Below are 23,689 nucleotides of genomic sequence, written 5' to 3' on the forward strand. Positions count from 1 at the left end.
TTGATTGCAACCCGAAAAGGAAATAGCTGTCAGCGCATAATCCACCTGAGGAATATTAAAAGAAAAAACAAAAATAATAAATAAATAAATAAATAAAAGTCAAAGTCAACTGCAATATCCTTTTTCCATCTGTCGTTTCTATTTTTGTCAATCAGCCGTCTCTCTCAAATTCGATTTATTTATTTGGTAAAATTTTTCTGTAATAAATCGATCATAATTTGATAGATATACCTGAAACGATCACAATCCGAAATTGATTATCCCTCTTTTGATTCTTCTTCAATGCATCAAATCCTAAAACTCTGGAATTCTTCGTCAATTGACTACTGTCCTACTTGCTGCCTACATTCCCTTCCACGAATCTGTTCTTGTATCCGCCTGCATTGTCTTCCTCTTAATCGCTCTTCAATCCGTTCGATTGAGCTCCAATTGAGCGCTATTATTTATCCAGTGCTGCGAAGGGCAAAACCCTAATTTGGGTTGGTTGCCGATTTGTTGCTGGTATTAATTATGAATTTCTTGAATAAACACCGCTGGCCGTGATTACGTGATCGCCATTGTTGGTTTGATTGGATTGGGGAAATCGTAAGAAGGTCCGTTGGTTAGTTAGGTCAAATTCAGGAAAGGAAATTGGAAGCTGGATTGGAAAAGGGGTTTTGGATCCGATCAGGGATGAAACAGCGCCATTAATTCAATGGCGCTGTTCAGAAGATTCTTCTATCGGAAGCCGCCGGATCGGCTTCTCGAGATCTCTGAGAGGGTCTACGGTACGCTTCGAACTAATTTGTTTTCGTTCGTTCGTTTGTTTGATTATGAGTTCGGTTCTTCAGCACTCGGAAATTTTGACATATAATGGCATTACGCTGGATGTATTTCATGGAGTTTTTGAGGGATGTTTATATACTTTGTAAGGAAGGGGAATATAGCTGAACTTGGCCTTAAAGTTTGCTGAGTTGATTAGAACTATTTGTAGGATGTTGCAGTTCGATGAAGTTCCAATTTAGTTTTCTGTCATTTAATGCACAAGTTTCATTTTACCATTTCTGGAAGAAAATGTTGATGCACAAATTTGTTGTTGTTTGAAAAATATTTCAATCTATCGTAGAGTTTAAATTACTCCATGAAGATTACAGTGTCTTAACAATAAAAGATGATTTATAGATGATCTAGCTAGATTAGTTGTTAAAGTCATGGTTTCAATATGAAGGATAATATCTTGGATTGCCATATTGGTTCTTGTTTGCGTTTCAAATTACTCCATGAAGATTACAGTGTCTTACCAATGAAACCTGATTTATAGATGATCTAGCTAGATTTGTTGTTAAGTCATGGTTTCGATATGAAGAATAATATCTTGGAGTTCCATGTTGGTTCTTGTTTGTGTTTCAAATTACTCCATGAAGATTACAGTGCCTTAACAATGAAACATGATTTAAATATGATCTAGCTAGATTTCTTGTTAAAGTCCTGGTTTCGATATGAAGAATAATATCTTGGATTACCATATTGGTTCTTGTTTGTGTTTCAAATTACTCCATGAAGATTACAGTGCTTAACAATGCAACATGATTTAAATATGATCTAGCTAGACTTTTCGTCACAATCATGGTTTCGATATGAAGAATAATATCTTGGATTTGCCGTATTGGTTCTTGTTTGTGTTTCTTATATATACTTTCCCTGTTGACAATGGATGCTTGTGTTCTTGAGAATTTTGACATTTTAGGAATCATTGTTGGGCTTGGTGTAATGATGCCTGATTGGTTGTGGATTTTGTTGGTGGTGCAGTGTTTGATTGTTGTTTCTCTAGTGATGTGCTTGACGATGATGAGTATCGAACATATCTGACTGGAATTGTAGCTCAGCTTCAGGATCACTATCCTGATGCTGCTTTCATGGTTTTCAATTTCAAAAGAGAGCAAAAGAGCCAATTGACCGACATACTGTCTCAGTTCGGTATGACAGTCGTGGATTACCCCCAGCAATACGAAGGGTGTTCAGCCTTACCTCTGGAAATGATCCACGACTTCTTGCAGGTTAGCGAGACTTGGTTGTCTGTCGAGGGCCAACAAAATGTCATATTAATGCACTGTGAAAGGGGTGGATGGCCTGTGCTTGCATTTATGCTTGCAGGCCTTCTTCTATACAGAAATCAGTACACAGGTGAGCAGAAGACCCTGGAAATGGTATACAAGCAAGCACCAAAGGAACTCCTATCTCTTACGACTCCTTTGAATCCTCAGCCATCTCAGATCAGATATCTAAAATACATCACTAGAAGAAATATTGTATCAGACTGGTCTCCATCAGCTGCGCCTCTGATTTTGGATTGCATAATACTCAGATTCCTTCCTCTGCACAATGGTGGGGTAGGCTGCCGGCCAGTGATTCGCATATATGGTCATAAATCTTCTTCTAAATCACCCACTTTAAGTTCAAGGGTTCTGTTTTCAAGTGCTGAAGTACAGAATAATCTCCGTCTCTATGTACAGGTAATGCCACGAATTTTGGAGTTCTTGTTAGATAAATTGAAAGGTCGGCATCTTGATTTGCTCTTATGACCCGCTGCTGCAGGAAGAGTGTGAGCTAGTGAAATTAGATATCCGTTGCCGTGTTCAAGGCGACGTTGTTGTAGAGTGCATCCATTTAGAGGATGATCTAGTGAAGGAGGAAATTCTTTTCCGGTTTATGTTCCACACTGAATTTGTCAGGTCAAATGTCCTGATAGTGACACGGGAAGACATTGATGTGCTTTGGGATGCCAATGATGAAATTCCGAAGGAATTGGGGGCAGAGGTGAAGCTTTTATACTTGTGGCTTATTCATTGGTTTCTTGGAGCTGCTTTACGAATAACCAATTTGCTTGTATCAGGTACTCTTTACAGATCCAGATTCTATTCCTTTAGTTATTAAGACAGATGCCGTAACAGAAGATGGAGATGAAGCAGAAGAGGACTCACCTGAGGAATTTTTTGAGGCAGCAGAGATATTTTCTAATCTAGTAGATGCACAGGATGCTAAAGGGGAGCTGGATAGGATTAAGATCGAATCTAGTGCTCAGCAGGGTGATGGTAATCGTGAAGTAGCCTTGGGGGATGATTTAGAAAATTCTGCAATTCAAATTTCCAGATTGAATGAGGTTAAGGGGGAATCTGATAGTATTAAAACCGAAGCTGGTACTCAGCAAGATGATAGTAATCATGAAGTAGTCTTGGAAGAAAAAAATTCAAGAGCAGATGAGGTTAAGGGGCAGTTGCAAAGCATTGAAACTGAACCTATGGATCAGCGCGATTATATGAATAATGAAGTAGCCTTGAAGGATGATTTTCCTGTGCTTCAAACTTCTGGATCAGATGAGGTTAAGGGGGGTTTGGAAAACACTGAAACTGAAGCTAGGACTCATCAAGATGACGGTATTCTTGAAGTAGCCTTGAAAGATGATTTGGAGAATCCAAACCTTCAAATATCCGAATCAGATGAGGTTAAGGAGGAAATGGATAGAATTAAAACTGAAGCCCATATTCCACAAGATGATAAGAATCATGAGGTAGCATTGAAGGATGATTTGGAAAATTCAGCGGCTCACAGTTCCAGATCAGATGAGGTTAAGGAGGGGTTGGATAGAATTAAAACAGAAGCTAATTCTCAGCAAGATGATAGTAATTTCAGGGATGATTTGAAAAATCTTGCACTCGAAAGCTCGGGTTCAGATGAGGTCAGTCACTCACATAATCAGGATCTGGGTCCTAAATATGAATTCTTGCACAATGGTGGTGTTGAATTGATAGATATCTTGGATGCCATTGTTTCTGATGGTACTTCTGAAGCTATATCGGAAAATACTGGTACACATAGCAAGAAATTGCTAGAGGAGAACAAGAAAAGTGAAGCAAAGCTTATTATAATGAAGATGATTGAAGAGCAAGGTTTGCAGGACAAGCTTTCTGCTGATAACAATCAACAGGGTTTGGATAATGGGGATATTGGTGAGCAGAAGAAAGAGTCTGTTTACACTGCAGATTTGGTTGGAACCAACAAGAAAAATAAGCAGAAAAACTCTGTGGGTTCTCCGAAAATATTGGCAAAACCAAATGCTGTGTCTAGGTGGATACCCTCTAATAAAGGTTCTTACACCAATTCGAGGCAAGTATACTATCCTCGATCAAGGTGTAACAGTGCTCCAGAAGTTCTATCTATTGGAAAGAACTCCACATCTGGAGAAAAATCTAAGCACATGATGGTAGCTTCAGTTGACAGAACTGCATTGCGCTGGGGAAAGCATGCATCCTGCCCGTCATTGTTGAATTTCTCATCAGTCCGAGAAACTTCCTCAAAAGCTCCAGTGGGTCATCAAGGCCAGGTACATTCTCCGGAGGGGGCTCTGCCTTCACCTACTCCTTCATCTTCACCACCACCACCACCACCTCCACCTCCTCCACCACCTCCACCACCACCAGCTTCTTCTAGATATCTATATAAGCCTGCTTCACCCCCCACAATAATTCCTAATGATGGAGAGGTTTTGTTGCCTTTTTCATCATCCCCGCAATCTTCTTCATTGGTTTCTGCTGATGCATTTTCCCCTTCAAGATTATTGTCGCCTCGGCCTTGTCCGAATGAAAATATCATTAAATTTCTGCCTACTCCTCCTCCACCTCCTCCACCACCACCAGCTTCTTCTAGATATCTATATAAACCTGCTTCACCCCCCACTATAATTCCTAATGATGGAGAGGTTTTGTTGCCTTTTTCATCATCTCCACAATCTTCTTCATTGGTTTCTGCTGATGCATTTTCCCCTTCAAGATTATTGTCGCCTCGGCCTTGTCCGAATGAAAATATCATTAAATTTCTGCCTCCTCCTCCTCCCCACTCTCTGCTACCTATAAGTTTGAGTACATCTGTGCAAGAAACAACACAGACTCCTCAAGCAGCATTATCTTCTGCCTCTTCTACTGTGCATGATGGGCTTACCATTTCACCTCCACCACCCCCTCCTCCACCATCCCCTTGGTGTACTGAAAATTATAAGCCTGTATCTCCAGAATTATCAAGGTCTTCATCTCTCTCTACTTCTTCATTTCCTCCACCTAATCTAAATGGTGTTCCTCCTCCTCCTCCTACTCCACCACCACCACCTCCACTGCATTCTTCAACTAATGTGTCTCCTTCACTTCCACCACCACCACCACCACCACCGCAACATCCACCTCTTTTATCAAGAGTGGCATCCCCACCTGTGCCTCCACCCCCACCCTCTTCTCTAGTTCATTTATCTATAACCCCATCTTTAGCTCCACCATTAACCTCTTCTCATGAAGCACCTGCATCACCACCTACTCCATGTACAGCAGGTTTCCCTCCACCTCCACCACCTTCTCTATCCATGGAAGTGGTAATGAAACCTTCATCCACAACCAATCTTTATGGTGCATCATTGCCATCTGCTTCAGCACCCTCTACATCCCTAAAAGAACAAGATCCTCCCTTACCGCCTTCACCACTTGGGGGGAAAACAACATCTCTACCACCCCATCTACCTATGGAAGGACAAATGCCATACTCACCACCATCTGTACCACCTACGAGAGAAATGCCACTAACCTCACAATCACAACCACCACCTCCACCACCACCCCCACCACCTATGGGAGAGACACTATTTCCATCGCCTACAACACCTATGAAAAAAACTTTAGCTCCATCCCTTATGCCTTTAGAAGAAAAAGTGCCATTATCTCAATCTCTTTCATCTATAGGAGCAATCCCTCCGCCACCACCTCCACCCCTTCCGGTTACAGTTGTAGCACCATTTCCACCCTCTTCGCCTATGGGAGGAGCACCACTTCCACCCCCTCCACCTACCATAGCAACACCTCTTCCACACCCACCACCTCCACCCCCTCCGCCTATGATAATAGAACAAACTCCATCCACTTTACCATTGAGAGTAGCACCACCTTCGCCCCCTTTGCCTAAAGTAACACCTCCTCCACACCCACCCCTTCCATCTATGATAGTTGAACCAACTCCATCCCCTTCACCATTTGGAAGAGCATCACCTCCGCCCCCTTCACCACCTTCTGCTATAGCAGAGGTGTCTACACCTCCACCGCCCCTTCTACCTATAGGAGGAACACAACCTTTTCCGGCTGATTCTATTAAAGGGAAGCCTCCGCCACCACCACCACCTCCACCTTTTATAGAAAGGATAGAACCTTCCCCACCCATGGGAGAAATACCACCTCCGCCGTCTACTATAGGAATGGTCCCTACACCACTTCCACCTCTTTTGGAAGGAATGACACATGCACCTTCTTCATTACCTGTAGGAGGAGCACCACCTCCAACACCTCCGCCACCTCCACCTTTTATTGAACCTACATCACCCCCTTCTTCCATGGGAGGAGCACCACCTCCAACACCACCACCTCCACCTTTTATTGAACCTACACCACCCCCTTCATCCATGGGAATAGCACCACCTCCACCACCTCCACCTTTCATAGGAGAAATTGCACCTCTACCACCCCCTCCAGCATTGGGAGGAGCACCACCACCACCACCACCTCCACCTTTTATGGGAGGAATGACACCTCTGCCACCTCCGCCACCCATGGGAGGAGCACCACCGCCACCACCTCCACCTTTTATGGGAGAAATGGCACCTCCGCCACCTCCTCCACCCATGGGAGGAGCACCACCTCCGCCACCTCCACCTCCTATAGGAGGAGGAGCACCTCCACCACCTCCTCCACCCATGGGAGGAGCACCACCTCCGCCACCTCCACCTCCTAGAGGAGGAGGAGCACCTCCACCACCTCCTCCACCCATGGGAGGAGCACCACCTCCGCCACCTCCTCCTATGGGAGGGGGACCTCCACCACCTCCACCTCCTATGGGAGGAGCACCTCCGCCACCCCCTCCACCCATGGGGGGAGCACCACCTCCTCCACCTCCTCCTATGGGAGGGGGACCTCCACCACCTCCACCTCCTATGGGAGGAGGGGCACCTCCACCGCCCCCTCCTGGATGTCGTGCTCCTGGACCACCGCCACCTCCTGGAGGTGCTCCTGGAGGTGGACCACCTCCACCTCCAGGAGGAGGTCGAGGGTTACCTGCTGGAAGAGGACGTGGGTTAACACGTTCTAATGCTACGGCTCGAAAAGCTAACTTGAAGCCACTGCATTGGAGCAAAGTTACCAGAGCATTACAAGGAAGCTTGTGGGAAGAATTGCAAAGGCATCAAGAACCACAAGGGTATTGATCTTTCTCTCCTGAAGTTCTTAAATGAATTTTGAGTTTTGATTTATGCTTATGCTTTATATTTAAAGCTTTTATTTTATTTCTCTGGGAGTATATATCTATGTAACTGTACATGAAAGTAATGTTATCACTAATTTTTTTTTTCTTGTGTATTGATCTTTCTAGTGTTAGATCTTCCATTAAATTAGAATAATGCTTATGCTTTTTATTTTAAATCTATTATTTTATTTCACCAATGTTTTTCTTTCCATGATTATATATCTATGTATGTGAAAATATTGTTTTCTCTAAGTTCCTTTCTTTGCTTCTCTGTTCTTTTATTCCTGATATATCTCCCTTTATTTACAGGGGAGCAGGAGCAGTTTTTGATGTAAAAGAAATTGAAACTCTTTTCTCCGCTATCCCCAAGAATACAGGTGCCAAAGCTGGAGGGCCGCAGAAGCCTGCTAGTAGTAAACCCACGAAAGTCCAGCTGGTAATGTGTATGAATCCTGTTATTCTTTTTTTTTTTTTTTCTGACATTTTTTATAGTTATTGTTTTTTAACCTTGCAGAAACCTTACATTATAAAGGGAAGTGAAACATAACATATATTGCTGAAATAGAGCTAACATAATCTGGTTAAGATTTTGTTGTTGTCCACTTTTTCCGATTCTATTTCTCACTGATATGCATTATCTTTTGTAGATTGACCTGAAGAGGGCCTATAATGTTGAAATTATGCTCACAAAAGTGAAAATGCCACTTCCTGACATGATGGTAAACTAAAAATACTTTATATCTTTCATTTCTTTCTTTCTTTCTTTTTTTTTTTTTTTTTTTTTTTTCTTTTTTTAATTTTTTGCCTGTTGGAAAATTTCAACCAGTTTGAAAAGCTTAAAAAATTACTTTCAGATCGAGGTCATGTCTTAACATATTTAATTCAGTGCCATGCCATTACTCTAACTGTGATATCCTTTCCCTTTTTAAACATTCTTCATATCTTCAAAATGCTGTTTCTGTACGTGATTGAGAAATTTCAAATTTTCACTTTCCAAATGAAGAAAATATAGTAAAAAGCTGCAATATATTGAGAAACAGAAACTGATTAAAATTTTTATAAGAAGATAAAACTCTTACAGGAAAGATCTGATGAGTCTTGATGTAGAATACATTACTGAATAACCTGTGATCTCTCGTTTGCTACTGTTACACCTGATTGATTTGTACTCCATTTAGTGCCTTATTAAGAAAATCTCCAAGTTGATCTTCAGTCTTGACATATTCAGAGAGATGATTTTGTTAACAAAGTGACAATCAACTTCAAAATGTTGTGTTTATGGAATACTGTATTGGATGCAATATGCATGACAACCTGGTTATCACACTTTAGTCTTATTGGAAAATCAATTTTGTGGCCGATCTCTTTCATTAATTGTTATACATACTTTCTCACAAATAGAGTCTGCCATGGCTCGATATTTAGCTTTAGAAGAAGATCGTGAAACTATATTTTGTTTCTTACTTCTGTGAGATATAAGATTACCTCCTACAAAAATGTGGATTTTCTAGCATCCTACACCCAGCGTAGTCTGCATTAGTGACATCTTCTGTTTCTGAATGATCATGATTTATGTAGAGCAGACCCCAACCATGTGCTCCTTTTAAGTAACATAGAAGTTGTTCTAGTAGGGCCCAATTATGAATTGTAGGCGAATTCATAAACTGACTTTCTGCCCTTACTGGAAATGCAATGTTTGGATTTCTTACTAACCAGCTGCTCCTTTTCAGTAACAAAAGAGTTGTTCTAGTAGGGCATGAATTGTAGGAAAATTGATTATCTGACTTACAACACTCACTGCAAATGCAATGTTTGGGTATGTTATTGTCAATTAGTTTAGCTTCCCTACAAGTTTATGATATCTGTGAGAATCAAGGAACAATTCTCCATTATCCTCTCTAGGTGGTTAGGAATTGTTGGAGTACTGCAAGGCTTGGCCCTTAATTTTCCAGCTCAAGTAGATCAATAACATATTTCTTTTGGGATAGAAAAACCATTTCTTATTTCTCTTTACTTCCAACCCCATAAAATATTTCAATGGCCCTAAATACTTTGCCTGGAAACGGAAGGATAGAGTATCACAGACAAAACAAGTACAACCAAAGACACAAGGTCTGACAAGGAAGGTAGGTTTATGAGGAAACAAGAGAGAGAAAGGAATACTGCCATCAAGGACATCAGAAGGCATACAATTTTCTAGGAAACAAGTAGTAGCAATAATATCAGGCCTAAAGTTTTAGGAACATTCATTTGGAAGAGAAGGGCACCAGTGACCTCCAAGAGATGACGGTTCTCTCATTCAGAACCACCATTTTGAGCCGGAGTGTCTGCGCAAGATTGACTCATGCAGGATTCCACAAGCACAGTCACCTAAACGCTTAAGCTGGTAGGGATACACATCATTAATTTTTCTACATACGACCCCTCACATGTAAGGGGATATATGCCGGATGGAGACGGTGGGATTCGAACTCGAGACCTATGATGATCTAAATCATCGTCTTACCTAAAAGTTTAAGTTGGTAGAGATACATATTATTAATTTATCTACATGCGTGAGTCAACGAACATATTGAAATTGGGATAAACTCTTTAGCAGTATTAGAACGAAGTGCATGGATAGTAACACTAAATTGAGTGAATCTCAACACAAAAGGGGGGGAAAGTGTTGAAACATTTCAGAACTATTTTTCACGAAATAAAGCCAAGTAAGTCAGGAAAAGTCAGAATAAAGGTAGTTATTTCTCATCAGAGTAAAGGGGAGGTTACACACACACACATATACATATATACAGGTATAACTAGTAATCTATCTAGCCAACAAAAGCTTACTAACCAACCCTAATAATCCTAACTATATCAAGAAGATATGACTATCTAGATTACATCTTTATGTAAAACAATATATATATGTTAATTATATAGTCAACATTTATTGGTGAAATCATGTTACGCTAATAAATAAATAAATAAAATTATCAAGACCAGTTTTAGAGTATGATTTCTCATGTGGTAAAGTTGCTGGTAATCATTAAAATAGATTTACATAAAATACATATAAATATTTATCATCTACGTGCTCAAAAAACTGTGTAAGTGATTTTCTATTCCATAAAATAATTTATTTTGATAAATTTTATATGTTTTAAAATAGATCTCTTAGCCAAATTATTACCTAATTTGATAGATTGATATTGTTTCTAAACTAATGAGTACTTATTGTTAAATGATATAAATGATCGCATTACTTAAAAGCTTAAGTTATTAGGGATATGCATCATTTATTTATTTATCTACAAATGAGAGTCAACCAACATGACTCCTTACGTGCAAAGAGGATATACGTCGCTCTAAGAAACTTGCATGTGTACAACGACGAATGAGCCTTGAACTCGAGACCTAAGGTTCTGATACCATGTTAAATGATGTTAATGACCATCTCACCTAAAAGTTTAAGCTATTGGAGATACACATCATTTATTTATTTATCTACAAACGGGAACGGGAGTCAACCAACACTTATGAAGGCAGGGAATTATTTTCCTGGTGCTCATAGTTCTGGAGTCTCTATTTTGGGGTCTAATGAGACATTTTGTGATATTGGTATCTGTATATCTTTTTGCATCTAAACACTATAATGGTGGTGGTGATATCTCTCATATGCATTATATTCTATCTTCTTAGTTACTTACTCTTGGTTTGACTTTTATAACAGTATGGAAGGTTCATTATGACAGGTAGCGGTGCTAGCTATGGATGAAACAAGTTTAGATGCTGATCAAGTGGAAAATCTCTTAAAGTTTTGTCCCAAAAAGGAAGAGATGGATACTCTAAAGGTGGAGCTTCGATGTTCATGTACTACGGCAATTTGGAATACTAACAGTATTATCTTTTTCTATCTTATACCCACTGTTTCTTTTATATTGAATTAGAGTTATGATCTTTTAGGGCTACACGGGTGATGTAGAGGATTTGGGGAAGTGTGAGCAGGTTTGTAAAATGAAACTTCTTTTATTTTTATGCTACAGTGGTTGTTTATATGCTAATGTGTTTTGTGCATTTGGGAGTGAGATATGAATCTATTTGTAGCAGCTCAAAATCTTTTATTTAATAAACTATGATGCGGAAGAAGAAGAGCCACTTAATGACAGATTTGACATCAACCTATTGAGCCCTCTGTATACATATGTGAACTATTGAACGTAGTATTTCTCTGATGTTGAAGCAATTCTGGTTTCCAAGTAAATTTGTGTAGCAAATCTTGTGTCACAATGCGGGCATAATTCTATATTTTAAATAGCTATAAGACGGATGACTTCGGAATAAAAAGTAGAATAGGTTTAGGCCAATTTTGCTAGCGAAATTGTGGATTACAGTTTTCCTTCTTTTATAGAACCATATGATAACTCTTCATCTTTGGGTGTTTCATTTCTATCTTTCAGTTCTTCATGGAGCTGATGAAAGCACCTCGAATAGAAACTAAATTAAGAATTTTCCTATTCAAGATTCAATTTAACACTCAGGTTTGCTTGATTTTTTGAGAATTTCTGTACCTATCTTCACTGTGCTAGCTGCCTAATTTCCATTCTATCTCAGATTTCTGAATTCAGAAAAAGTCTCAATACTGTAAACTCTGCATGCGAGGAGGTACATCATGGACTTTACTGATTTGTACTTTTTGGTAATTTCACGAATAACTCCCGTTTCCTATGCATCAGGTTCGGAACTCCCTCAAACTTAAAGAAATCATGAAAAAAATTTTGTATCTCGGCAATACATTGAATGAGGGAACTGCAAGAGGTACAGAAATTTCCAATCAGTATTGTACGAATTGATTTCAGGAAATACAATACCATGGTTAGTTTTAGATACATTTGTCACAGATCTTCACTGAACTGGCCCTTTAAGCCTGAAATTTGTATCATTTAGCCAATTTCCAGGCAGTATAATATGGTACAATAACTCAGTCAACTTACTTGATTACATGGTGACATGGGCATCTAGTAATTCATGTTTGTTTGTTATTTTTAATAAACAGGTGAATATTAATTCAAAAACTCTAAACTTACAGACGGATTTTATTAATGGAGGTGCAAATATTTTTCCTAGTATCAACAAGCTATTTAACAAGTAAATGCCTCCATAGAAACACAGCTAAATTGTGATATAGGTTAAATATCTGAAAAAGACTGAAAGTGGTCAAGGAGGAAAGACAACTTCTCAAGCTTGAAGTTTAATTTTTGCTTGTTGCAGATGGTCTTTTCAAGTTATTAATACAATGCAGTTGAATTTTTTGTGTACCTTCAGGTTCTGCTGTAGGATTCAAGTTGGACAGTCTTTTGAAACTGACAGACACACGTGCCTCTACTGGCAGGATGACACTGATGCACTATCTTTGTAAGGTATCCAAGAATCTCTTTTTTGTGCGTTATTTTAATTTCTGTATAGTGCAATAAAAAATAAATCCTTGGTAATGTTGAATTTATCAAACTATATTCCTGATCAGTATACATGTATGGATCATTAAATACCAGTTTAGTTCCCTGTTCGTAGAGTAGACCAGTTTAGCATGTTTTACTGTTCAAGAGTTTAAACCAGTGATCTCAGAATGTTGGATAACCTGACCATCGTTGTTTTTGAATTTTGAAAAGAAACGCTCAGGTAATTGTTGGAAAATGACACAATCTTCTACGGTCTAAGTATTTAGTGATTTAGTGAGGGAGAAACAAATAAAAAGCCGAAGAAAATTGCTTCTAGAATGAACAAAGCAGATGAGCGAAGTAATTGAGATGCAACATAACAATGGAAGAGAAAAGGCCTAGCTCAAAAATTTAAACCTTGCTAGAAAAACAATGTCAATTTTCCAATGGAAGTGAGTCTGGCATCCTACCAATTGTAAATAAATTCTAACCAAATACAAAGCAATGATTTAACACCTGCTGCATGAAGTATTTTCATATTCTTTGCTTTTATGTTAAGTTTATGTTTGTTTCATAGTAAGTAGCTGGGATATGTATACTATCATTTGAAATCCAATCAATGATTATTTACTTCCATTTACATGGGTTATTTTGGTAGATACGATGTGGCACAAAACTTCAAATTTAATGAATAGTGTTATAATATAAAGGGTGTGTTTATATATATTTTGGATTTGATTTTTTTTTTTAATTTATATTTAAGATAGATTTTGTATATAATATTTTGAATTGAAAATATGTTTAAATGTGATCTTTTAGTGAGAAAAATATATTATTCTGTAGTTCGCATGGTACGAAAATGCTAATAACAACACAAGTGCACGAATGAAAATATGTGTTCACATCACCCAACCAATGCATATATATTTACTCAAGAAAAATTGAATGAATGGAGATCAAAGTAATAAAAGTCCTAGACCTACAATCATGATGTTTCTCTTTTCTATGGTGCTCGGGTTTCCATCCTATTATTGTTCCATTTGCTTGCAACATTTGGTTTACTATCCCACCTTGCCTCTTATTGTAGATGCTTGGCCTGTCATTCTATTATACCTTTTTCAGCTATGTTCGGCCTACCATCCTACTGTGCCTCTATGCTTCTCCTCGACCATATTTTTTTTGACCCGTCCCCTCTTTTTTGAGCTTTACCTACTCCAACCATGTCAGTGTTAAGATGATTCTGGCCATGGAAACAGCGGGAACATGGTCACCAGAGGAGCTTGGATCAGGAAGTACGATTTATTCACATATACGGTGGTAGGAAAAGATTAATTGAAGAAACAAAATGGAGGCTGAGAAGAGGATTAAGAACAGATTAGTTCTATGTCTGCTCTGATACTATGCTGCAAAAAGGAAATAAAGAAAGAAAAGATTCTACTGTTTGTTTTTGGTTATTTACAATACATTACACATCTTATACACAAACTTAATAGACAAGAAATTATGAAAATTAAAGAAACAAATAGACAAACCTACCTCCTAGTAAATCCCACAGCTACGACCAATACATGTCTATAATCAATATTTAACAGTGCAATTTCTCTCATTTGTTCCAACGACTATTGCCTTTCGTGTCTACGTGATTTTTCTGCACAATGTGGGCTTTATAGCAATGTATTTGATATAGAATCTCTGCAACTTGAACCATTTCTATTGTTTCTCGGGTTCAACTTAAGGAGTGTTAAAATATGTAGTGATTTTTTTAATGGGGGTCATCTTAAAATTTTACAATATGTTGGGAATAATTTTATAAGTCTCCAAGGTCCAACATCCAACTTTAGTTTAAGAGGTGCATTTGCTAACTTTCAAATCAAATTAGCTATGTTTGTTCAAGTTTTTCCTTGAGGTAATTTAGGGTGTGTTTGGAAGTGTTTTGGCGTTTTGAATTGGTTTGGGAATAGTTAAAAATGAATAGTAAATTATTGTATGATATGATGTAAATAGACGTTAGGATATGATATGTTGAATAGAGGTCAGTGGTTGAAATATAGAAATATTGGTAAGGAAATCAGCAATCTTCTGACAAATTACTGCAAAAGAAGTGCCTTTTAAGTATGTCATATCTTTATGAGGTTTCTCTAATACTTTAATCTAATTTTAACAATATACAGTAGCATGGTACCTTCTTTGGTTCTTCCTTTCAAAAATATGAGTTATATATATTCATTGGAAAGAGATGTCTTTATCCCATTGAACTAGTTATGGTGAAATTACTTTTAATAGACTGACATTACAAAATTTAGTACAATAAGAAAGTAATTAATAATAATAATAATACAATTGTATTTCTACTACTCAATTCTGGATATTTACCAAATATTAATTCTACACTAGGATATATTATTATAGCATATTCGGAGTATATTGTAACAATTTCTAAACAAGGCTACTTTGGAATCTTTTTGGATCACTGTCATGACCTACCATTTACTTTTTGTGATCAGAAAAAGAAACATTCAATAATTTCATTGTATGCGCTTTGAGTACTCTATTTTGTTTTTCAGGTGCTTGCAAGTAAAGCACCAGATCTTTTGGACTTCCACAAAGATTTTGTTAACTTGGAAGCTTCATCAAAGGTTCATATTTCATCTACAATAGATGTATGAATACTGTAGAAAGGCTTGAAAATTTTGATTCTTTTTACAGATACAATTAAAAATTTTGGCAGAAGAAATGCAAGCCATTTCCAAGGGTATAGAAAAGGTCAAGCAGGAATTGGCTGCTTCTGAGAATGATGGTCCTGTGTCTGAAACGTTTCATAAGGTTTTCATGTCTTCATTTGATCATCAATTACCTTTGCTGTGAATTGTAATGCATCATGCATGCTATGCACAATCCTCAATCTCCTATCAATATGCCATGGACCAATTTTCTTTTTGATTAATAGATGATGTGACGTACTGTTACAACTTGCAAGTTTTTCTTAAAAAAGATTTTTGGTGTGTTGTTTTGCAGACATTGAATCTATTTGTTGGTACTGCGGAGTCTGAAGTGACATTCGTAACAAATTTATATTCTATTGCGGTAAACATCCACCTAAGTTATCATTTAGCAGATTTCATAGATGCCTCGTATCTTTTTTTTCCTTCGCATTGATGTTATTAATTATAAAAAAAATTTCGCAGGGAAAAAATGCTGACTCATTGGCTTTATATTTTGGTGAAGATCCAAAACGATGCCCATTTGAGCAAGGTACTTAGAAATCTGGTTTTCATTCACGTGTTGCATTTGGAATTTCTTATGGCTGAGTCAATGTTTTATTATGCATCCAGTTACTGCAACCCTCTTAAATTTTGTGAGGATGTTCCAAAAGGCTCATGACGAAAACCTTAAACAGGCCGAAATGGATAAGAAGAAAGCTCAGAAGGAGGCTGAAATGGTGAATTCACCAAGAAAGAATTGAAAGATTGATAACTGCTGATATTTCAGAGTAATCCGTGGTTCTTTCACAATGGCCAGCACTTGTTGGCCTTCTGATACTGCCAGATTTACCAACCATGAGCTTAGAATTCTGCTTAACCTACTGGCTTTATGGATTATATATATGAAGCTAGATGGTGCTGTCGAGGCTTCAGAATATCTGAAGTTCTGTGGAGAAGTCAACTGAGAAGTGATTCATGACTCTTCTCAGCTGCTTTGGATGATGCAGGCGGCTGTTTTGTTTTAAGTCTCGTGGCACGTACTTACTACAGAAGAATTTCATTCCAAGATGAGAACACGAGCTAATTTGGCGCAGATATCCATCTTGTGAGAAGAAATAGAGTTCGGAGTCTTGAGAACATCACCGATGGAACTTGATGACCTTCTCATTACTTTCAAGCTTGAACCTGGCTTGGATCCCCCGAAATTTGGCGTGTCTTCTGTTTGAAAGCACATGCCATTGGCTCCAGTACTATCCCAATCACATGCCAGTATGTGTAAGGTTACCTCGGAATCATGATACAGATTACCAATTACCAGAATGTACCATCACAAGTGTACAGATTGCTAACCCTGTATTTAGATTAGCACTAATTCTTTCTGTAGAATAGAAACTGGGTTGGTTCCTTGAACTTAGTGAGGTAGAGAAAGGAACTTCCCAGGAATTCTTATGTATAGATCTAAGGATTACGAAAAATACAGAAAAATAGGTTGTCTGTGAATAGAGCTTTAGTTGAGGTACAATTGTGAGAAATTTTGATCTGTTTCATTAGATTCAATTTTTTTGGGAACTACTAGGCTACAAAATTCATCAATGCAAAGCATTTTAAACTCACCTCTACATGTTTCCGCTTATACATGTTCTCTTTATGATAGAATCTCTGAAATAACATTTTCCCTTTCATCTATAGTTCTAATTTGTGCAGGAATATGCCTTTTATAGATATTGATCACCCATTGGTCACTTCCTTCTATTCCTTGGATCATGCAGTGTTTTGAGAAACTACTACTTACTTAGTTACTTATTTTGAAGGGACGATACACTGCTGGTTAGGAATGTGCTTGTCTGTATCAGTCAGTCTTGAAACATCACAATCATTCAGCCAATGGGCCAGATGTGAAGCCATACATGAATCTGAATGGTAGTGCTCTTGTTACCAACTGGCATATATTGTACTTTTGTATATTACGATTGCCGGAAAAAGGTAGTGATACCTCTGCTTTATACTTGTTTAATTATCTAGTTATACTTACCAACCATGATCTTTCATTGTTACACTTTGTAATAACCTTGTCTTATAGTGTAACTTCGAAAATTTTAGAAAAACATTGGTTGCTACGCTATGTCCTAATGGATGCTACTGTCTGTTAGTGTAACAAAGGAAACATATTTCATTTACATTGTCTTCCTAGTTGAACTTTGATGGATTTCTCTTCCTGGTGTAACAGTCAACTGCATTATTCATTTCTGTCTCTGTGCAAGATTCTTGCTCCGTTTGTTCTGTATTTATTATGGAAATGATTGCCGGCTATGGTATTACCTTGTTGATTATGGTTATTCCAGATTCTTGTAGATTGTGAATTTTAAATGTGACTCGAACTCCGAAGAGTTTCCATGATAACTACTGCCTTTTCTATTGACAAGGGGACCACTGTTCAGAACAGTTTCACTGATACTATTTATACCCTCCTGTCAATTTTTCAACGGGTTTTTCTTACATCCTTCAAAGTCTTTTGTAGGTATCAAATGTAGGTGTCTTGCAATGTTTGCAGTTTTAAACAAAAGAAGGAAAAAAAATGCTGTTTTGGGGATGTAGTTTCCACAAACTTGGATGACATTTACTTTGTATATATGACAAACCAATCTTGTTTGTTTATCATTTCTGTATCGAACACCAGGAAAACCTATTTGATTAACTCTCCAGAGAATTTGAACTTTTTTATGAACATTTCTGTGTCAATAGTATATGAAGCATAGAATTTACAAACTTTTATATATACTGTCTCAGCTGAGAAAAAGAATTCATGGAAGAAGATCTAAGGCCTCTGTTTCTGCACAGGACTTGCCATTTGTCTCCCCGATCTCTATATGGTGTTGATACATATTCTCCTGATTGATCCGATGATCTTTTTTGCAGCTACTCCAGAACACGCAGCCAAAAACTGTTTCAAGAACGAGCAGCAGAGCGTACAGGTAGGAGATGAACATCCCCTCCAGAAAAATGGTTGTAGTGGGAGATCCAATCCGCCGATAAGATCTGACAACACGGTACTGGAACAGCGCTTCGACTGCAATCAGGGCTGTGTTGACAGACATAGCTAATGTTAGTGCAGTCACAATTCTTCCCTGGATCATGACACACGCCTTGAGGATTGATATAAAGCCACCGCGCCTCTCCATTCCTGACTGCACCAACGCCAAGCTACATACGATGTAGGCATTGGCGAGAATGATGGAGTAAACTACGGCCGAAAGGAACAGCAACGGTCCCGGAGAATAAAATCCTACAATGTCGAAAAAATTGAATAACAAAGATGCAGTGAAGAAGCATACAGCATTGGCTGCAAGTATGACTAATGTGCTGCAGAGCTGAGTGATGAAAAGAGCATTGAAAATCGAAATCCAATACGACGCCGATGATTGCTCGGCCTGTTTAAATTTGCAGCAACTGAGGGCGGAGATAACAGAGCCCTTAGAGAGTAGGAGAAACGAGAGACTAAAAGGAGAGACGAGGAGGGATGTAAGAACACTTTGGGAGAGGCTGAGGTTGAGAAAGGCGAAGAGGCGGGAGGAGGGGGGGAATCCTGCAGCGAGAAAAAGGGCCATCAGGCGAGCACGGGCCAATGGAAGAAGCGGCGAGGACGTAATGATGGATTGGGAGAGAAGAGCCGAGGCGGCGTAAGGGAAGGCGAGGAGGGGTGGAGCTGAGGTGAAGTAGTGAAAGTTTTGTAAGAAGGAAAAAATGGATGTCCTGATGATCTTGGTTGATGATTTCCCCATTTTGATGTTGATGAGAATTGTTTGGGATGTGGGAAGGAATGGAGATCAGAAAGAAAATGGATCTTGGAGGTCTTAAAAATGGTGGTTGGGGTGGTGTTTGGTGTGCAAGAAAAATGATGGATGAATAGAGCAGATAGGACAACTAAAATGGCATCAGCAGCAGCTCTTCAGGAAAGAGGTGAATTAGTTGTTTGCTTTTCTTTGTTTTCATCACTGACTCTTTGTGATCATCAATTATGTCTTTGTGTTCTCCATACCCTCCCCTATATTTATTAGGTTCAATATATATCGGAATTATTATGACGTTGATTTGTCCCGATCAGCACAATGCACTTTCCATTTGTAGGTGAGTTATATAAATATTCTTTTTATGCTGAAATCAATAATAGCATGCGCTGTGTGAAATTATATCATATACTGTAGAGTTATATGTTTAATTTGTATTATATGTTTTTACACGATGCGCTATTGTTGTGCCGAATTATAAAATTCACTTTAGTAACAATTCATATATATATATAATAAATAAAATGAAGAAAGATAGAAAGAAACCAGCTTCACAATGATCACATATGCTATAATATGAGTTGTCTTTTTGCAGAAAAAAACAAATCTAGTGTATATTATGAGCTCTCTCTCTCTCACACACATACCTATTTTACATTTTGATCATGGTTTGCTATTTTTATTTATTTATTTTGTTTCAGATGAAAAAAAAAAAGAAAAAGAAAAAAAAAATTGTAATTCTTGAGGAGGGTTTTCTCAGAAGTGAAGCAAACATTATGAAAAGTGAAGACAAAGAAATTAAGGTATTCTTGATTTTTTATGGTCACTTGCTTGCAATTGAAAATTCTTCCTTAATTTTTAATCTTTCTTAAAGTAGTTAAATGATTCATTTTTGTGAGAATTGATCTTTTTGTAAATAATTTTTTTTTTTCTTCATTTTTTTTAATACGTAGTTTTATGATTGTGGTTCTACTATTTTTCTATATATATAAAATATTACATTGAATTACTATTTAACACAAAGTACAAACAAAAATCAAACACACCTTGGTTATTTTTTAATAATAATAATAAGCAATTTGCCTCTAATTTTGATTAAGATGGTATTGAAGAATTATTAGAAAAATCATTATTTATGGATATTGCATACTCCACTAAAGAAATTTGAGAAAAGTAGAAATAATGAAAGAAACAATTTTGTGGAATTTAATTAAATGGCACTCAAAATTAGAGTCGGCAATGGGTTGATTTGTATCGGGTTCGTGTCGGATTGACTACGAGTTAAATTACTCAACTTTAACTCGACCCGTTTATTATCGTGTCGGGTTCGTGTTAACCCGTTTATTATCGTGTCGGGTTCGGGTTGACTCATGTTGACTCGTATACATAATTATTGTCGTGTTATGTTAGTTTTTATTGGTTCGAGCGTAAATTAAGTTGAATTATTTAAAATTGAATTTAGTTTAAATTAATTTATAAAAAAATTATTAAATTATAATTATTTTATATATAATAAATATATTAATAAATATAAATATATTATGATCGGGTTGTCGTGTCGGGTTCGAGTTGAGAGTTTCAACCATAACCCGACACGTTTATTATTGTGTCGGGTTCGTGTCAACCTGTATACGTAATCGGATTAAAAATTTTAACCTAAACTCAATTATTTCGTATCGGGTTATCGTGTCGGATCAGATTTGCCAACTCTAATCAAAATTGAAGTATCAGGAGATTAGTTATGGTCATTAAATTGTTGATTAATTAATTTAAATTAGGTGTTATAGTGAGTTTGGTAATATCAGATATTTGGTCAACAAAATTTACTGATTACCTAACTTCTTAAATATCTTTTAATTATTTATATTAATTTGATGGGATCAAATATTGGATTTGGTCTATTACTCACTTTTAATTTAGACCCCCAGTTGATTATTTATTTATTTTCATTAGCAACAAAATTTAGATTATGTGAGAATAATTTGCCAACAAGAAAATAAATAAGAAAGACTGACAAGTGACAAATGAACAAAATAATTTCTTTGATTCCTTCAAATTGAAGCATAAAGTCATTTTCTATCATTGAACATCAATTGTTAGTTACTAAATCATTTCACTAAATAAAAGCTTTTATCACTAGAAATGGCAAATATACCAAACTTTATAGAGATTATTTTGCCATTCAATTTTTTATTTATTTATTTTTTCTGCACCATTTTATATTTTAGTATGTTCTACATAATAAAAAATAAATATATATATTTTTTCTCTCTCATCAGATCATATATTCTCACTTTATCACCTTGTATGGAACGGGGAGTATATATAAATATTATTATTTTTTTATTTACCAATATAATTTCATATATTTCACATGAAAAAATAACTCAAATCGAAGCATTAATTATATGTAAATATGTATTTTCATTTATTTGTATTACATCAAATTTTGTTTTTACAGGGGTGTGTTTGTTTGGGGGATTGGATTTTCAATTCACTATTCATCTTTTTTTTTTTTTTTTTCCAAAAACATAAAATCAAACACCTATTTTTTATTTTTTATATTATACTAAAAATCAATTTTACATTCAAAATATCACATCATACAACTATTCAAATTCAAAATTTTTACTATTCAAATCCCAACTCAAAATCCAAACCCCAACCAAACACACCCTTAGTATAAGTCTTAAAACACATCTCAATATTTAATAAAAGACCATATTATTTTTTAAAGAGATACTGAAGTAACAAATTCTCTAAATTGAATAACTTTTAACATTTTCTAATTTTCAAGCAGGAAAACAAATTTGAATTTTGTTGCTTTCCTCATTTCATCATAGATTACTTATAATAGACTAATATGTTGATGAAATTAAATGTCTTGTTTTAGAAATACCAAAAATAAAATAAAATAAAATATAAAAAATCCAATACAAATAAAATTAAAATCTTATTTTATACATTTCAATGTGTATATATATATATATATTTTTTTTTTCTGAAAAATAGGACAAATATTTGTTAATAATTTGTGCAGTTGGCAGCTCACATTGTTTGTTGCACAGAAAAAAGTCAATAATACATAAACAAACAAAGATTCTTTGTTGGGATTATCCAACCAGCTATTGGATAATTTTATGGATTCAAATAATTGAAATATTATGGTGTATTTGATTTGCATTTTCGAATATAATAATATTTTTTTTAAAAAAAAAATTATACTTCTGGTGGGACCGAACCAACGTCGTCGCCATGAGATTTTCGACCAAGGCTCATCCGCAGGTCCTTTTTACGCCATTTTGGGATAAGTCCGCACAGATTTATTTTTGGATATCCTCCAAAAAAGGCCTCTAGTGAAATTTATGTGAGATTTATAAGGCAGAGATTTTTCTTCATCTTCTATCGTGGAACTTGGGTTTGCACCCCAACAACTCCTACTATATTTTTACTGGAGAAGTTAATTGCATGAAAATAAAATATATAGAAAAAAAAAATCGTAAAAAGAACATAATGATCTGTATTAATGAACAATAAGTAAATAAAATTTTGAAGATTAGACATTTCTTTTATTTTCTTTCTCCTATTTTTTTTATATGTTTTCTTATAATTATTTATTTTTAGTGGGTTTTGTTTATGTAATTTGATAATTTCTCTCTTAAAATCCCCAAAATCTTAATCATAATTAGCCCATTATTTGGTTAAATGAAATTTCTTCAGCCCAATTAGCCCAATGATGCAACCATAGGGCTTTAAAAATAATGAAAAATTAATTAATTAATTATTCTTTAAAAAAAAAAAAACAATTTAAGTAATTATTAGGAAGGCTCTTTTAAACTAAACAATTATGTAAGAATTTTTCAATATATTTCTAAAAAAATAATAATAATATTACATATATTTATTATTTTTATATTATTTACACAATTTTTAATATTTTATAAAATTTTTTATTTTTTGTTTTTTCAACCAAAACACAGAGCACAGACTCAATTTGGGCTTAGCTCAGTCTTAATTTCTAGTGGGCAATGGCTAGTTGTACCAATTTGATATTGTGTTCAATTTAAATTTATATATATATATATATATATCTTATTATATTTTACAAATTTTGATTTAAATTAAATTTTAATTTAATATTTCCCCCGTCTCAGTACAATAGTCTTGTTTACCATTTTTATCCGTTTAAAACAATAATTTCATTTTTATAAATAACCATATCACCATAAAATTATCCATACTTTTTCATTATTAGTACACAATTGTCACTACTTTTTACACTAATATACTCACAAGGGTAAAAAAAATCATTTATCTTTATTTTTTACCAACTACCAATATAATATTAATACTCTTTAAATCGTGTCTAACACAGGGATTGAGAGAGTAGTACTTTTTAGATAAATAATTATATTTTTATAAAAATTATAAAAGAAAATTAGTAAAAAGAAAAATATTTTACTAATTTGCTTTGAAA

The 23,689-nt window shown here is 36.0% G+C and overlaps 2 protein-coding genes across 2 annotated transcripts; one reads left to right on the forward strand and one right to left on the reverse strand.

The window, feature by feature from the left end:
• The first annotated feature begins 694 nt into the window (after positions 1-694).
• On the forward strand, positions 695-16,861 carry LOC127239335 (formin-like protein 20). Its single transcript, XM_051257435.1, has 19 exons — positions 695-767; positions 1,789-2,492; positions 2,575-2,796; positions 2,873-3,077; positions 3,654-4,360; positions 4,520-7,260; positions 7,615-7,741; positions 7,953-8,024; positions 11,043-11,141; positions 11,254-11,295; positions 11,748-11,828; positions 11,902-11,952; positions 12,024-12,105; positions 12,613-12,707; positions 15,290-15,361; positions 15,432-15,548; positions 15,741-15,809; positions 15,911-15,977; positions 16,058-16,861. Exons 1-19 carry the CDS (start codon positions 695-697, stop codon positions 16,186-16,188), a joined length of 5,757 nt encoding a protein of 1,918 aa, XP_051113392.1. The 3' UTR covers positions 16,189-16,861.
• A 1,142-nt stretch (positions 16,862-18,003) lies between these two features.
• Positions 18,004-19,479, reverse strand: LOC127240791 (uncharacterized). The gene has a single exon (XM_051259623.1). The coding sequence runs from the start codon at positions 19,204-19,206 to the stop codon at positions 18,229-18,231; it is 978 nt and encodes a 325-aa protein (XP_051115580.1). The 5' UTR covers positions 19,207-19,479; the 3' UTR covers positions 18,004-18,228.
• Between the last annotated feature and the right edge of the window lie 4,210 nt (positions 19,480-23,689).

This window comes from Andrographis paniculata, unplaced genomic scaffold, assembly GCF_009805555.1.
Source record: "Andrographis paniculata isolate CXL003 unplaced genomic scaffold, ASM980555v1 Contig18END, whole genome shotgun sequence".
Taxonomy (NCBI): domain Eukaryota; kingdom Viridiplantae; phylum Streptophyta; class Magnoliopsida; order Lamiales; family Acanthaceae; genus Andrographis; species Andrographis paniculata.

Bases quoted from the DNA above. Each gene is read 5' to 3' on its own strand.
- LOC127239335 (XM_051257435.1), top strand. From the start codon at position 695: ATGGCGCTGTTCAGAAGATTCTTCTATCGGAAGCCGCCGGATCGGCTT. The intron at 12,708-15,289 runs GTATCCAAGAAT...TTTGTTTTTCAG, and splicing joins TGATGCACTATCTTTGTAAG to GTGCTTGCAAGTAAAGCACC. The intron at 15,810-15,910 runs GTAAACATCCAC...AAAATTTCGCAG, and splicing joins CAAATTTATATTCTATTGCG to GGAAAAAATGCTGACTCATT.
- LOC127240791 (XM_051259623.1), bottom strand. From the start codon at position 19,206: ATGGGGAAATCATCAACCAAGATCATCAGGACATCCATTTTTTCCTTC.